A 17,837-nucleotide genomic window follows, 5' to 3' on the forward strand; every position below is an offset into this window, starting at 1 on the left:
TTTGGTTTAAAAATTAAAAGAAATAATAAAAATAAAATCTTTCTAGCTTTCTAGATCGATCTATTATTTTAAGAACACATTAAAACACAGGTATTTGTTTTAAAGAAATATATACATTTTCGCAGTTTGATGCGTGTTCTCAAATACCGGTAGTTATTTATTTTAAATTTATCCAAAAATCCTGTGTTTTATTGTGAAAAGCGTGGCCGGATGTCGTGTTTGTCACCACGGTGTGTGACGTCACTTCACTCTGGATAATCACAACAACAAATGTGACGTGACGTGGCTAATCCATCCATCCTGGCGAATACAAAAGGACACACGCATAATATAAACAACACTTGCATCATTTAAAAGGTTTGTAATAATGGCGATCGATTGCATTTGTATAAATTCATCTGATGGAAATGTAATTCTTATAATAAACATTGGACAGGGGAACAGACAGCTAAAGTGACATAACGTTATGTGTGTCTGAACTCTGAATGGGTGGCAGAGGGTGACAAACAATGACAGCGTTTTAACTTTTTACAACATGCCATCATTGCCATGGTAAAGGTATTTTATACTACAAGAGGTAAGCTATTACTGCTGTTGTACTTTGAAACTATACCAAGGTTTACTTTAAAAGCACTCTTATCTGACCTTATCTTATACTTAGCCTGATATATAAGACTGAAGAAGAAGTCAAGAACTCGATAGTGGGCTTGGTCTATGACTCTATATGGTATGGAACTACTTTTATACTATAGTTGCTGACTGTAACTTTCGAATACTAATATGCTATTTATTTATCTATTCGTTGCTGCCATTACACAGCGGTATAGATCTCTCTTCTCTGCAGGCTATAACTGCCATGTTTTCTTTATTTCTGCTGTACTGCCTTCCCTTCGGCAACTGATGTTCCCAGTAGGATGTCTGTCTGTCTGTCTTTCACTCTGTCTGTCTGACAATACTCCTTTAGCCACGCAGTGTCATACAGTTAAAATGATAAATACATAATATTGAACCTTTATTGATCCTCTCGGGGAGATTCAGCACACTCACTCACTCTCTCGCGAGTGCAGAGAGATATCTTGCCAATCATTTACTTCAGTGGTTTTCAAACATTTTCATGTCAAGGGCACCCAAATTAATATGTATTTTGCAGTGGACCCCATATTACAGCGACTATATTGGCTATTTTCGAATAACCAAAACATTTAATATGGCTTATTTAAGCGTTTAAACTCTTCCACATTTTGCTGGAGAGTGGAGACCCTGTGAAGCCCTTTCTAGGAACCTTATCCGTTTGTTGCCAGGTATGTGCTGCTGATACAGATGTCGGACACTGAAGCGTCCGCTTTGTCGGCTGGGGGCTCAGAGGTGGAAGAGTTGCCAGACAGCCTCCTCTCTCTGCCGACCCCACCCAATGACAGCCCCTCTCCGCCGACCCCACCCGACGAGAGCCCCTCTCCGCCGACCCCACCCGACGAGAGCCCCCCTCCGCCGACCCCACCCGACGAGAGCCCCCCTCCGCCGACCCCACCCGACGAGAGCCCCCCTCCGCCGACCCCACCCGACGAGAGCCCCCCTCCACCGACCCCACCCGACGAGAGCCCCTCTCCACCGCCCCTGCCCGATGACAGCCCCTCTCCAGTGTCTCCACCGCCGAGCCCACCTGATGGCGTCTCCACAGATGTTGCCCCCACCAGGAAAGCCAGGAGGAGAGCAGAGAACAAACCCAGTCCAGCAGCGGTCCAGGAGACACCGCCAGAGGCTCCAAAACAAGAGGAGAAACCAGCCATGGTAAGAATTATGATAATGTTTTCTCTGACACTGTATATGGTGTATTGTACCTGTACTGAATGTCAGTACGTTGCCTGACTTTTCTTTTTGCTAAAGGGGAGTTTTTCATTGCCACTGTCGTAAAAAGATGCTTGCTCACGGTGGGGACGGGTTCTCTGCCCTAAAATGTGAAGCGTCTTGAAGTTGAGGCAACTTGTGATTTGACACTTTAATAATACAATTTAATTGAAAGTTGCTTGCAAATGTGGAGAAGGTTTCTGCCTGATGGCAACATTAGCTAAACACCGACCAGCTCATCATGACATTTGGACGGTTTGTATCCAGAGGAGATATTAGCTATCAGCATAATGCAGTGTAAGAGCCGTCTATAAATACCATGTTTCTAATTATGCCAACTCAGCGCAACTCAACCCCCTTTTTTGGTACCAGGTACTGTACTTTGTTTTCCACTGCAGACACAGTACACTCTGCCAAGGAGAGCGCTGAAGAACAATTGCGAGTTGTCTGGAAACAATCTCTGTTTCAGCCGTACAGTCCCAACAAAGGCAGATTCTGATAACATTTAGTTGAGAAACCAGGCCATGCAATTGCTCAATATTGATTGATTTCACATTTACAATGGCTAGTTTTAAACTAAGGTTTGTTAACAGAGTGTTCTGGACATTCCATGCAGTATAGGGAAAGCTGTCATGGCGCAAGTAATCTCTCAAATGCAGATTCTGCTAACGGCAGAATCAACTAGAAAAAGTGCCCTTCCGGGCACAGGTCTCCACCAGGTTATCCACAGATCCGTGCAGTTAGAGGTAAAAACACTTTTTGGCCAGTTATAGCGCCACCTTGAGGCTGAGTTGAAATTGTTCATGTGGCATTTCGTCCTCGGCCTAGTGGGAATGTGGGTGCACAATTTCACGGAAATCACGCGATGTGTTCATGATTTGCAGCATTTTGTTTGAAACTGAGCACTCCTGTGAACTTTGGAAGCCAATCTTAACCAATCAGGATGGAGTCTGATAAATCTGAAAGACCCGTTTCGTTGAATGGCTCTAGAGAGACTGTGTACCAATTTGCGTGATGTTTGGACAAAATCTGTAGGTGTACTGTGCAAAAACTTGTTTTGCACAAAGCGGCCTCCTGGTGGCGCTATAACAGGCCGTTCTGGAAAGTTTGGGGCAGAGGTTCATGGTTGGCATCCAGGGAGTGTGTGTGCAAAATATGGCATCGAAAAACTTGTTTTGCACAAAGCGGCCTCCTGGTGGCGCTATAACAGGCCGTTCTGGAAAGTTTGCGGCAGAGGTTCATGGTTGGCATCCAGGGAGTGTGTGTGCAAAATATGGCATTGACCGGGTTAACGGTGGCCGAGATTAGCTGTTCACGGACACACACACACACGGACACACACACACACACACACACGGACGGACGGAGTGCAAAACATACTCTCCCCACATGCCTTCGGCCTGGTGGAGACAATGAAGCACCACTCCACTGCCATAAACATGCAGTGTTGTTGTTAGTAGTAATAGACACAGAAGCACACAGGAGGACGTTGACTAAGAAAGGGAAGGAGGCAAAAACCAGATTCCCGTTTCTAGAACCAAGTGGGCTCCCAGATTGCGACGAAAGTGACGATTTCCCCTTTCAGGGGTTTATGCAGACATGGAAACATTACATTAGGATAGTCTTGGAATTTTAAAACTGACCTTTCAGCGGAGAAGCGTCATGAGACCGGGGTCAGACTTGAGGCCAGTCTCCTCTCCGTGGACATGGTGGTGGAAGCTACTGGACATGGTGGTGGTGGAAGCTACTGAAGACATTCTCTCTTCATTCTGTCTGTGTTTTTTCTCTCCTCTCCGTCAGGAGTCCAGTCAGTCCACCGTGGCCCAGGGCGGTGGAGGCTGGGGCTACTGGGGTAGCTGGGGGAAGTCCATCCTATCTACAGCCACAGCTACAGTGACTACTGTGGGTATGTCTCGCACGCACGCACGCCAATGTATTTGTTACAAGTTACAACAGTGACATATTATGTTAACTTTCCCCCTGATTCAACTACTTATATATACTACCTTATATACTATTTACTAGTGCTGTGCTGTAGATCTGCTATCTCTACCAAATGTTGGCTCCCAGAATAGAGGGTCTACGCATGCATGTTGTGAGGGGGGGGGTGAAGTGGAGTGAGTTTAACGTTGTTTAATGCAAAGCTTTTCTGTTTGAACGTACAGTATGGGCTGTCAAGGCCGGAAAGTAGCGTTTTGCTACTATATTATATATATATAATAATATTGATATATTATTAAGCGTGCGTGTGTGTTTTGTCCAGGCCAAAGTCTCAGCCAGGTGATCGAGAAGGCTATTTTTCAATAGCTAAGCTAAAGTATAACGTAATGCTTAAAACACAAAAAGGGGTTCCCCGTCCAGAATGGGTTAAGTGTGTGTGTGTGTGTGTGTGTGTGTGTGTGTGTGTGTTTTGTTCAGGCCAAGGTCTCAGCCAGGTGATAGAGAAGGCAGAGACGTCGTTGGGGATACCCAGTCCTACAGAGGTGTCTGCCCAGGTCCAGGAGGAGACACAGTCACAGTCAGGTATTGGTACCCTCTACTCTGCTTAGACACTGAGGTCCAGTCTCAATGTCCCCTCCACGGACTCACAGTCTACATCCTAGGTCTACAAAGTAAGTCCTTCTGTGTGGAGTTTACATGTTCTCCCCGTGTCCCATGAGCCAAATTCCAATACCCAAAATCTCGGCCACTCGCTCACTCCCACTCGGTCACTCGGGGTCTTGGTTCTTCGACTCGTACTCATTCCTGTATACCTCTCTTGTGTTTCACTCTCACTTCAGCTGTCAACCTGAATCTACTTCTCAAGAGATCAATAAAGGTTTATATTATCTTATCCTGCAAACGGGCCAAACTCCAAATTAATTCTATGACGCATGGAATATGAGCCTCACTTTATCTCTGTGGTCGGTGGCGACCACTGTCGTTGTCAAGGTAACAAGGTGATAAAGTGATGTCCTATTCTACATATTTTATTACACTTCCTGCCCCGACTCATTCAGGTGACATTATTTAAAATCTGTGACGGTTCAGTAACAGCGTCGTAGAGTTTCATAGGGTGAGCTTTGTATCAGGTCATGAATGTTGTCAGACAGACAGACAGAAGTCATTGAAAGAGAAAATATAAAACGTTGTTTTTTGTGCGTGTGTGTGTGTGCGTGTGTGTGCGCTTGCGTACATACGTGCATGATTTCAGGTGATGACAACATCGAGACAGACGGTTCATCGGCGGTGGGCAGTGCCATGGGAATGCTGTCATCTTTTGGCAGTGTTGTTCAGAGCACGGTGAGCTTCCCATCGTTTATTACATAAACCTCTAATGACAATTCAAGTGAAATATTTCAAAACGTAATAAAACATCAAATTGGTATCCCGACCTGAAAATGCATTTTATGTTAAATAAAAGAGGTGGAGAGACTCCTGTTACTGAACAAACATTCTATAGCAACGAGTACAATCAGAATATAGAGCTATTTAACACTGGCGGGGTCCCTGGAACAACATATTTTCAGTTTGGGGGTCTGGCGTAAACTGACTCTGCCAGATGCGGGCGGTATTGGGTAACCATGTTCCCCAACACAGCATCCATCTGAGATCGCTCAGGGGATTGAGCTAACACTGAACCGCTCCGGTTCGAACCAATCAGCGTGAGCTAAGGGCGGGATATGTGTAAAACCGGATGTGACGCTATATAGACACGTCAATATGATTGGTTGTGTTTGCACGCCCACACGGTGATAGACAGACGGTCCCATCCAATCATCTACCAAGTATCTTGAAAAAAAGGAACCAGATCCCAATAAGCTGTTTGGATCTGGCAGCGACAGGTTAGGTCTGGCGGCCAATTTCATATATTTTATGCGACATGAAAAAGGTTGAGCACCGCTGACATTAGAAACAGAGGTTTTTCCAGAAAACTGACATTTGTAGAATCGTCCTCAGGTCTAAATGTGTTAACCCATTTTGGGCGGGAACCCATTTTGGTGTTAGCATCATGTTGTGCTTTAGCTATTGAAAAATAGCAGATCTACAAGCTCATAGCGCGCCACTGAGTGGCGCGCTACGAGCTTGTAGGTCTGCTATTTTTTGAAAAATCGAAGAGCGACTGACAGAGAAGACATTTTTTTAATCTGATCTCAGGTCAGAATGGAAAACTGTCAGGATGTAGAAGACATTTTTTAATCTGATCTCAGGTCAGAATGGGGTAACTTCTTGGCTGGACTCTAAATGCTGTAGTTCTGTTGTCCCAGAGTAAGACGGTGATCACGGGAGGTCTTGATGCTCTGGAGTACATCGGGAAGAAGACCATGGACGTGATCGCAGAGGGAGATCCGGGATTTAAAAAGACCAAAGGACTCATGATCAGGAATTCCACTCTGTCACAGGTGAACCTTTTTTTTTCTCCAGCTATTTTTTTTTTAAATTAGCTGTTAATTAATTTCTTTCAACCAAGGTTCATGTTTTAGGTTGTTACTAGAGAAAGTAAAAGATGATTTATTCTTTTCATTTGCTGCTTTCTTTAGTTTTAGGGATTTTAGCTGTTTTGGCTAAATGGGGCTAAATAAATAAATATGTTTTTTACAAAATCTTATAGCCATTTATTTTTTTATTTACTATAGTCCTACTAGACCCCAAGAAATTACATCTGGCCACAAAAGATCACGGGTTCTACTGAATGTGTCAAACTGACATATTGAGCCTATATGACACACGGTGTGGCTTCCCCCCAGTAGGCCTCCTTCACATTCAGTAGATCCTATGATCTTTTATGGCCAGATCTAGTAGGACTATAGTAAATAATAAAAAAAGAAATCGCTATACAATGTTGTAAAAAAAATACATATTTAGCCCCATGTTCGAATGCCCCCACCCCCCTGTCAAAAACAGCTAAAATCCCTAAAACGAAAGAAAGCAGCAAATGAAAAATAATTAACACTCATCTTTTACTTTCTGTAATAACAACCTAAAACATGAACCTCGGTTGAAAAATAAATAAACTTGTCCTTTAAGTAGATGCATACATAGATACCATCCAGTTTGTCCTCAAAGAAAGAATGAAGTCTCATTTTGTGCGTATGTGCATGCGTGTGTTGTCAGGTGCTGCGGGAGGCCAAGGAGCGCGAGGAGCAGCAGACAGTGGAGGAGGCGGTGAGCTCCGACCCGGAGAAGAAGAGAGCGGCTCATTATGGGATGTTGTTTGACGAGTTCCAGGGTCTGTCTCACTTGGAAGCTCTGGAGATCCTGTCCAGAGAGAGTGATGCCAAGGTACAGGGTAACAAGACCACTCACCCCGTTTCTGTTTTCCTCCCAGAACTTTCCCCAGTGACGGGTGGGAGAGGCTGGACAGCAGACGGCTGGACTTTGAATTTCTCTAACTCTAAACTTTCATGACAGCAGACAGCCTATAAGTACAAATATAATTTATGAAAAGCTACTACAGTGAAGTCTGTTCTAAGAAGTTGTTGTAGGATATGTGGGGATTATCTGACGAGGTACCATTTGAGTGGGCAAAACCTTACATATACTAAATAATACTAAATTGTTTATAGGGTAAATATATATATATATAAGTAAAATAATATAGCCTTTTATATTTTTCCAAAAAGAATACAAACAGCCAATAGCATATTACAAAGTTATCCCCCTCACTGGTGAAAATCCCGGGAGGAAAAATGGTACAAAAAAGGTACAGTACCACTGAGGCTCGTTTTATCTCTGTGGTCGGTCCATGGCAACAACTGTTGTTGTTGTTGTCACGGTAACATGATGTGATGAAGCGATGTCCTATAAAGCGTCGCAGTCCCGCCCCCTTTCACGATGACGCTAGAACCAGAAGTGAATTCCTCATTCATTTTCCTCATAGACTTTTCAAAAAGTATTTATTTAAAGACGATTGCCAACTGGAGTCGTGACACATCATGACGATAAACACAATGTTTTTCGCTGATCAAATAATTTGTAAGGCGAAAAACAAAGCAAAAAGTGTTCTATCCTGCCATGATTTTCTTCTTACTAATTATTTGATCGGCCCAAAACATTGTGTTTCGGGCCGTGCGTGTCATGATTTGTCACAACAACTCGAGTTGGCGTTGTCCGCGGCGTGAACGTCTTTATATAAATACTTTTTGAAAAGTCTATGAGGACAATGAACGGGGAATTCACTCCTGGTCCTCGGGAGGGGGCGGGACTGCGACCCTCTATTCTTCATACTTATTACACTTCCTGCCCTCACGCATTTAAGGTGGCATTAGTTAAAATCTGTGACGGTTCAGTAATCCGAGGGTCTCAGAGGGTGACATTGAGCCTTGGCCTCAGTATCAGGTTAATAATTGTTGTAATTAACGTGAATTAACATGCTGTCTGGGTCGATGCATACTGTGGCACCGGCACACAGGTTGAGAATGAATAAAAATCTAGATGTGTGTGTGTGTGTGTGTGTGTGTGCGTGTGCACGTGCGTGCGTGTAGGTGAAGTCGGTGTTAACCAGCCTATCGGGAGAGGAGCTGTTTCTGCTCAGAGAGGAGCTGAACCACATCAAGGAGTCCTTCTCTCTGGTGGAGTTCGACGACGAGGAAGGTCAACGTTCATCATATGTCGCATATATCCTTAACCCATTTTAGACCTGATGCCGATTCTACAAAATCCCCCCAGAAGCAAAGATTTGACTTAAAAACGTTGGCTGTGAAATAATATACAGAGAAATTTCTAAAATAGCAGATCTACAAGCTTGTAGCGCAGCACTCTGTGCCGCGGTACGAGCTTGCAGATCTGCTATTTTTCAATACCTAAAGTATAACATAATGCTTAAAACACCAAAAGGGGTTCCCCGGCCCAGAATGGATTAAGATGAGTTTATACTAGCAGGCTTTCACAGCAGAGAAACACACATTGGGTCATTCATTAACCGTTTGGCTTGTTTTCCCAATGTCAGATGACGATGGGACAGAGTTTTTGATGGAGCTCACTGAGGCTTTGGAAGGCCTCCACGTATCTGTCACAGCAGACAAACTGGGAAAGGTACAGCTACACACACACACCAGTGTTGTTTTCGTCGACTAAAACTAGGACGAAAAATGTTCGTCGACTTCTTCCACTGACGAAAACTAAATGGAAACTAAATTAAAACTAAGCTATGATGACTAAAACTAAGACTAAATATATTGACAATTTCATCAACAAATAAAAACTACAACTAAAATGTTGGATGGGATGGGACTAGTGGACAAGAGATCCAGTATAAGTAATTTTACACTTGGTTGCATGCTGAAAATAGCAGATCTACAAGCTGTAAGCTTGTAGATCAAAACAACACTGACACACACACAAACACACACACTTTTATTATTGACACCTGTGGTGCTGGAAAATAGAAATGTAGAGTTTACACAATGCATGCATAAACTTCCCTTAATGATTATATCTGGTTTCAGTATTTATTTATGATGTATTTTCTCTATTAAGGTTATTGTAGCAGCCAATTTGTATTGGTGGTGGGGAGGGCGGGGCGGGGCCGGGGGTCACGAGACATGGCCAAAGCATTATTTCAGGGGTCCCCACAGACAAAAACGCTGAGAACCCCCTGTTCTAACAAACGGTGATCTTTATCCTATTTATGCATTGTTTTAAATGAAATGTCATCCTCTACCAGGCGAGTCAGAGCGCGTGTGAGCAGATCAAGGAAATGTCCAAACCCTCCCAGGAAGAGGACGTGAACGGAGGAGAGGCAGTGATGAAGACATTCTCCGTAGAGGTGAACGTGGCACTCTGTTCTTCTGAAACATTCTCCGTAGAGGTGCAAACATGGCACACTGTTCTTCTGAAACATTTTCCGTAGAGGGGCAAACATGGCACACTGTTCTTCTGAAACATTCTCCATAGAGGGGCAAACATGGCACTCTGTTCTTCTGAAACATTCTCCGTAGAGGGGCAAACATGGCACTCTGTTCTTCTGAAACATTCTCCGTAGAGGGGCAAACATGGCACACTGTTCTTCTGAAACATTCTCCGTAGAGGGGCAAACATGGCACTCTGTTCTTCTGAAACATTCTCCATAGAGGGGCAAACATGGCACTCTGTTCTTCTGAAACATTCTCCGTAGAGGGGCAAACATGGCACTATTCTTCTGAAACATTCTCCGTAGAGGTGAACATGGCACTCTATTCTTCTGAAACATTCTCCGTAGAGGGGCAAACATGGCACTCTATTCTTCTGAAACATTCTCCGTAGAGGGGCAAACATGGCACTCTATTCTTCTGAAACATTCCCCGTAGAGGGGCAAACATGGCACTCTATTCTTCTGAAACATTCTCCGTAGAGGGGCAAACATGGCACTCTGTTCTTCTGAAACATTCTCCATAGAGGGGCAAACATGGCACTCTATTCTTCTGAAACATTCTCCGTAGAGGGGCAAACATGGCACTCTGTTCTTCTGAAACATTCTCCGTAGAGGTGAACATGGCACTCTGTTCTTCTGAAACATTCTCCGTAGAGGGGCAAACATGGCACTCTATTCTTCTGAAACATTCTCCGTAGAGGTGAACGTGGCACTCTGTTCTTCTGAAACATTCTCCGTAGAGGTGAACATGGCACTCTGTTCTTCTGAAACATTCTCCGTAGAGGTGAACGTGGCACTCTGTTCTTCTGAAACATTCTCTGTAGAGGTGAACATGGCACTCTGTTCTTCTGAAACATTCTCCGTACAGGTGAACATGGCACTCTGTTCTTCTGAAACATTCTCCGTACAGGTGAACATGGCACTCTGTTCTTCTGAAACATTCTCCGTACAGGTGAACATGGCACTCTGTTCTTCTGAAACATTCTCCGTAGAGGTGAACATGGCAAAAGTTTCATTCCAAAGACTATGACTAAACTAAAATAGAAGTTTGCTGCCAAAAACAACACTGCTTCTGAAACAGCGATCGTCTGTCGGGTGGAAACCTCATACCGGATGTACAAGTTATTTTAAAAAAACATGTCGTTCCGAGCCTCACTCTGAGCCTCGTTGCGAGCTTGTAGATCGGCTACTTTTTGATGCTTTGCTTTTGTGTGTGAAAAGTAGGGCATTCATTTACAAATTGACTGGATACACAGGAGGTTCTTCTGCCCAACTGAATATTATACAGCAAAAATATACGATACGCATTGCATCTTGATATTTGTGTGTGTGTGTGTGTGTGTGTGTGGGGCTCAGGGGTAGAGTGGCTGCCCAGAGATAGTGTCCTTGAGCAAGACACTGAACCCCTAATTGCTCCTGATGAATGGGTGAATGTAATGCACAATCGCCTTGGATAAAGGCGCTATATAAATGTGTGTGTGTGCTCAGGACGTCCATGCGGAAGCCATCCGCAGCCTGGCTGAGCTGACGGCTCGCTCCATAGAACAGTTCCACAAGGTGGCCGAGAGGATTCTGTCCAACAGCACGTTCCGCTGTGGCGCCCTTCAACAGGCCAAGGCCCTCGCACAGTAAGTTCAGCTGCAACAGGCCAAGGCCCTCACACAGTAAGTTCAGCTGCCACAGGTCAAGGCCCTCACACAGTAAGTTAAGCTGCAACAGGCCAAGGCCCTCACACAGTAAGTTAAGCTGCAACAGGTCAAGGCCCTCACACAGTAAGTTAAGCTGCAACAGGCCAAGGCCCTCACACAGTAAGTTCAGCTGCAACAGGTCAAGGCCCTCACACAGTAAGTTAAGCTGCAACAGGCCAAGGCCCTCACACAGTAAGTTAAGCTGCAACAGGCCAAGGCCCTCACACAGTAAGTTCAGCTGCAACAGGCCAAGGCCCTCACACAGTAAGTTAAGCTGCAACAGGCCAAGGCCCTCACACAGTAAGTTCAGCTGCAACAGGTCAAGGCCCTCACACAGTAAGTTAAGCTGCAACAGGCCAAGGCCCTCACACAGTAAGTTAAGCTGCAACAGGCCAAGGCCCTCACACAGTAAGTTAAGCTGCAACAGGCCAAGGCCCTCACACAGTAAGTTCAGCTGCAACAGGCCAAGGCCCTCACACAGTAAGTTAAGCTGCAACAGGCCAAGGCCCTCACACAGTAAGTTAAGCTGCAACAGGCCAAGGCCCTCACACAGTAAGTTCAGCTGCAACAGGCCAAGGCCCTCACACAGTAAGTTAAGCTGCAACAGGTCAAGGCCCTCACACAGTAAGTTAAGCTGCAACAGGTCAAGGCCCTCACACAGTAAGTTCAGCTGCAACAGGCCAAGGCCCTCACACAGTAAGTTCAGCTGCAACAGGCCAAGGCCCTCACACAGTAAGTTCAGCTGCAACAGGCCAAGGCCCTCACACAGTAAGTTAAGCTGCAACAGGTCAAGGCCCTCACACAGTAAGTTAAGCTGCAACAGGCCAAGGCCCTCACACAGTAAGTTAAGCTGCAACAGGTCAAGGCCCTCACACAGTAAGTTAAGCTGCAACAGGTCAAGGCCCTCACACAGTAAGTTAAGCTGCAACAGGCCAAGGCCCTCACACAGTAAGTTAAGCTGCAACAGGTCAAGGCCCTCACACAGTAAGTTAAGCTGCAACAGGCCAAGGCCCTCACACAGTAAGTTAAGCTGCAACAGGTCAAGGCCCTCACACAGTAAGTTAAGCTGCAACAGGTCAAGGCCCTCACACAGTAAGTTAAGCTGCAACAGGCCAAGGCCCTCACACAGTAAGTTAAGCTGCAACAGGTCAAGGCCCTCACACAGTAAGTTAAGCTGCAACAGGTCAAGGCCCTCACACAGTAAGTTAAGCTGCAACAGGTCAAGGCCAAGGTGGACTGCCTTTTTTCACTGACAAACTAAATGGAAACTAAGCTAAAGGTGACTAAAACTGAGACTAAATATATTGACAATTTCGTCTACAAATAAAAACTAAACTAAAATGTTAGGAAGGGACTAGTGGACAAGAGATCCAGTATAAGTCATTTTACACTTTGTTTGAATGCTGATAATAGCAGATCTACAACCTCACAACTCGTCGCGAGCTTGTAGATCGGCTATTTTCAGCAAGTGTAATTACAAAGTGTTACGATGGCATCAAGGCTGCCAAAACACATTTTAGTCGACTAAATCAACTGTAGATTTAGTTGACTAAAATCTTATGGTATTTAGTCGACTAAAACTAGATCTGTCATTAAAAAAAAGTTGTTTCAGTGATTCTTAGTTTTAAGGGTAACCGTTGTATAATTGCAATATTGCTTAATTCTTGCTTAAAAGTTCTCAGTCGCCACGACTTTGGATTCCATAGAATCCAATAGCATGTCTTCTATAGGATGTCATGTCATGCACCAGAGAATTAGCTTACAACACGTCACATATAGCCTATTGTCGGAGTTATTTGTTATTTTAAGATTAAAGGCTATTTTTGGAAGTGGTGAAACTAGCAATAGAATATACATTCAGAAGCATCTTCATAAACCCGTAATGGTCCCAGATATTAGTGTGTGTAAAGCCTCAATATGGGTTCCTTCAACTGTTTGGTTGTATGTAGAACAGCAAGAACATGGGCTTAGAACCATAATACCTAAACATAATTCTACATCGTTTAGGACAGTGGTTCCCCAACCTTTTCATGTCAAGGACCCCAAATTCATACTATTTAGCCCCACGGACCCCCAATTGAAAAGATATGCCAGGGAACCCTATAAGAGAAGATTTTTACGGCTCTAGCAGTGATTCTCAACCTGTTAATTTCAAGGACCCCCCCAGTTTGACATGCATTATTCTACGGACCCCCATTGAATGGCATTTCTATCTCTGGTACCCCAAATTTATATTGTAAAATCAACGTTAATTTAAATGGACCCGTTAGACCCGTTAGGGTCCATTTGAGTTACAGACCCATAAGTGTCTATTTGGTTCCTAATTATCATTCAGCTGGGGACCCCCTGGAACTCCTCAAGGACCCCTAGGGGCATTTACATTCAGTGTCTCTTATATTATAGACTAGACTCACTAGAGAACTAGCAACAACTATTATGCAAATTTCAGTTGAACTTCATGTGTTGAACATTTCTTCCCCCCCCCCCCTTCCAGAATCACCATTGTTCTGTGTAAAGAGATTTCTCTGCTGTCCAAGAAGTTCACCTCTTGTTTAACAACTATTGGGGTAAAACTGTTCCTGTGTCTTCTGATAAAAATGTATCATCGATGCTCTTTGTGTAATACATTGTCTTTGTGAGACTGAACGCTAATCGAGATGAATTTGTTTGCGTTTAACAGTCCAGCGAGAAGAGAGACGTTCTCAACCCGCTGATAACGGGAGTCTTCCTCGAGGTGAGTTCTGTCTCATTGACCACATGGACAGTTAGACCCGAGGCCCATTCTAAATAAAAATGTCTTCTGAATCCTAACGGTTTTCTGAACGGGACCCCTCCCCAGAAGCAAAGATTTGAGTTAAAAACGTTCGCTCGGAAAGAATATATATTCAAAGATTTGCGCCACATTTTCATGATTTTTCAAAAATAGCAGACCTACAAGCCATTGAAAAATAGCAAGCTCATAGCGCGGCACTCGGTGCCGTGCTATGAGCTTGCTATTTTTCAATAGCTAAAGTAGAACATGAATGCTTAAAACACCAAAAGAGGTTCCCATCCAGAATGGGCAGAATGGGCATTCTGGAACTGAACAGTGGCAATAGAAACACATTGATTAAAAAAAAAATCTTTGGTGGGTATGTTATATCGTGTCCGTGATATATTAAAATCAATCAATCATAAATCAATCACGTGTGTCAGTGGAACAAACCGTTGGTGCTCTTCCTCTCGCCAGGCGTCCAACAGTGCGTCTTACATCCAGGACGCCTTCCAGCTCGTCCTCCCCGTCTTGGAGGTGTCCCACATCCAGCGGACAAACCAGGAGTGACCTACGACCCCCTTCCAGCTCGTCCTCCCTGTCCTGGAGGTGTCCCACATCCAGCGGACAAACCAGGAGTGACCTACGACCCCCTTCCAGCTCGTCCTCCCCGTCCTGGAGGTGTCCCACATCCAGCGGACAAACCAGGAGTGACCTACGACCCCCTTCCAGCTCGTCCTCCCCGTCCTGGAGGTGTCCCACATCCAGCGGACAAACCAGGAGTGACCTACGACCCCCTTCCAGCTCGTCCTCCCCGTCCTGGAGGTGTCCCACATCCAGCGGACAAACCAGGAGTGACCTACGACCCCCTTCCAGCTCGTCCTCCCCGTCTTGGAGGTGTCCCACATCCAGAGGACAAACCAGGTCCAGGAGTGACCTACGACCCCCTTCCAGCTCGTCCTCCCTGTCCTGGAGGTGTCCCACATCCAGAGGACAAACCAGGTCCAGGAGTGACCTACGACCCCCTTCCAGCTCGTCCTCCCCGTCTTGGAGGTGTCCCACATCCAGCGGACAAACCAGGAGTGACCTACGACCCCCTTCCAGCTCGTCCTCCCCGTCTTGGAGGTGTCCCACATCCAGAGGACAAACCAGGTCCAGGAGTGACCTACGACCCCCTTCCAGCTCGTCCTCCCTGTCCTGGAGGTGTCCCACATCCAGAGGACAAACCAGGTCCAGGAGTGACCTACGACCCCCTTCCAGCTCGTCCTCCCCGTCTTGGAGGTGTCCCACATCCAGCGGACAAACCAGGAGTGACCTACGACCCCCTTCCAGCTCGTCCTCCCCATCCTGGAGGTGTCCCACATCCAGCGGACAAACCAGGAGTGACCTACGACCCCCTGACACCCAACATCTCATAAAGTGGCGTGCACAGTCAGATACACTAGGTGGTGTACAATGTACAGTATGTGGTGGTGACATTGATCAATTCTTGAAAAAAAGCTTCTAATATATTATTTAAGCCCCACAATCTATGAATCTCACACTATTAAGGCAACCGGCCGGTTCCACGGGCTGCACAAGGTGCCCTTTTTCCCCCACTTCAGCACCTGCCCCTCTAAATGACTGTGCATGCCACTGCATATAGAACCAGTGGCGGACACAGTTCTTGAGTCAGTGTATCGACACTGCTGGGCAATTATTACCCAATTACAAATTATGTGAAAGCTGCTCGGTCAAATTGGCACTTGAGTTAAAGTGCTTTAAGTATTCAAAAGTATAAAATGTAATATCAATGTATTGCTGTATTGACATTTTGAAACTGTCCCCCAAAATTCAAAACATAAAAAAAATGAAAAATCTTAACATTTTTGAAATGTGTAATAATGGTTAATTCGTAATATATTTTTGTAATTTTGTGTCCCTTCTTAGAAATGTATTGGCGTCAAAAGTACAATATTTGTCTTTGGAATGAGTTTGTAACCCTACCATTAACATCCTATGGCAGGCAAACGTGTCAAACTAGTGGGTTTTCATGATTCTGAATCCATTCCAAGCATTAGTTTTGCACACAAAACACTCCTTGGGCTAAAAACAGCCATAGCCACTTGACCAAAATGTGCTGACCTCATCACATTTTGTCATAACGTCTATGTCCGTTTTTAGGGTTAGGGTTTTTTGTGCAAAACCAATGCTTGGAATGGATTCAGGCATCATGAAAACCCCCTAGTTTGACATGTCACGTGCTACTTAAAGCATAAGGAAAGTTTGACATTTTTGCCTGCCATAGGACGTTAATGAAAAAAAAGTGCCCAATAGGCCTACTAACAGCCGGTCAGCAAGTGGATTCATGAATGTATGTATATAGACAATATTTTAGGCCAATAAAAAAAAGATACCAAATTTCCCACTTTAAACAAAAGAAGCCCGTCGGCTGCAAGACTAGTATTCCATATCCTATGAATTAATCAACACTGAATATCCACCAAACACACTGGGACAAAAACAATTGACCTTGACTTGTAGACTAACTAATGCCCGATGTGGCCGAGTGGCGTGTCGCACACTGACATCACATCTACATGCATAATAGAATTACAAATTCTCTCTTTATAATGGGAGAATTGGTACTCGAAGCCTAAACTGGTGACCACCAGGTGGCGCTGAAAGAGTTTAAAGTCTGTAGAAAATGAGACGTTTTTGTTTTACTCTCAACAAGTTAGAGTTCAAGGCTGACCCTGCAAAGCGTCATGCATGGAAGGAGATATGTATTGACTAAACAGTGTTGTGGGTTGTTGCAGTGGTTTCATTTGTGTGGTGCTGTCACTGAATAGAGTCATTATGCTCCAGTACAGACTACTTTTGTTGTTTAAGACTCTGTTCCAGTCTAAATGGTAAATAAATGGTGCATTTATATAGCACCTTTATCCAAGGCGCTTTACATAGATTGCGCATTACATTCTTGCTCAAGGACCCTTCGACACTAACTCTGGAGGAGCCCGGGTTCGAACTGGCAACTTTGCCGCAATCCACCGCCGCCCCAGTCTAAAGCCTATATACACTCTGTGCGTCGGTGCGTAGTACTAGTATGGCAGTGTCACTTGAACAGACAACTGATTTTGTCGGAAAAAGTATCAATAAGTTATATAAAGGGCTGACAAACACTTATCAAGTTGTCTCTAATGATTCTTGAACTGATCCAAGGTCTGTTTTTATTCGTTTGAGTGCAGCAAAACAGTTTCAGAGTAAAGAGATGATCAAATGGAAACTGGACAGCTTTGCTGTTCTGCTGAGCCTATTTTGTATTGCGATCTGTGATGGTAAAAGGGACATGTGGCAGTAGCCTGGTAAAACCACTCCCCCTGCTGGACAAATGTGGTAGGACATTGACTTGTTTTGTTTGTGTATTCTTGTGCACATGTTATAAGTCTCAAAATTAGATTTGTGTTCTCATTTGGTCTCAGCACACATTTGGAAAAACAAAAGCAGACAATTTGTGGCTTTAGACTTAAACCAGAGGAAACTACTGTTTGTTTTAGAGGGACTAGAATTATAATTATTAAAATCTCTGAACTGCTTCAATAATACTACTTCAAGCTGACCATGAGATTAAGATATATATTGCCCAAATCTTCACATACCCAGTACCCCAATTGTTTCAGTCATCCATTGACATTATTTAATAAATCTTGTTAATAATAATCAATATAGTTATTTAAAGTTT

General features: G+C 44.4%; 1 protein-coding gene across 2 annotated transcripts; it reads left to right on the plus strand.

The window, feature by feature from the left end:
- Nucleotides 1-259: 259 nt before the first annotated feature.
- Nucleotides 260-15,209, plus strand: fam114a2 (family with sequence similarity 114 member A2). Of its 2 annotated transcripts, XM_083788070.1 has the most exons (16): nucleotides 260-357; nucleotides 1,302-1,788; nucleotides 3,646-3,751; nucleotides 4,264-4,368; nucleotides 5,039-5,127; nucleotides 6,093-6,227; nucleotides 6,940-7,107; nucleotides 8,310-8,418; nucleotides 8,774-8,859; nucleotides 9,491-9,592; nucleotides 11,165-11,304; nucleotides 13,859-13,931; nucleotides 14,045-14,098; nucleotides 14,594-14,653; nucleotides 15,092-15,118; nucleotides 15,197-15,209. In XM_083788070.1, the coding sequence occupies exons 2-16, from the start codon at nucleotides 1,321-1,323 to the stop codon at nucleotides 15,200-15,202; spliced, it is 1,728 nt and encodes a 575-aa protein (XP_083644196.1). In that variant the 5' UTR covers nucleotides 260-357; nucleotides 1,302-1,320; the 3' UTR covers nucleotides 15,203-15,209. The 2 variants fall into 2 exon arrangements, with proteins under 2 accessions (XP_083644196.1, XP_083644195.1); XM_083788069.1 differs by lacking the exons at nucleotides 15,092-15,118; nucleotides 15,197-15,209 and having other exon boundaries at nucleotides 14,594-15,076.
- The last annotated feature ends 2,628 nt before the right edge of the window (nucleotides 15,210-17,837 follow it).

Source organism: Protomyctophum parallelum (genome assembly GCF_964188405.1).
Source record: "Protomyctophum parallelum genome assembly, chromosome: 1".
Lineage (NCBI taxonomy): Eukaryota > Metazoa > Chordata > Actinopteri > Myctophiformes > Myctophidae > Protomyctophum > Protomyctophum parallelum.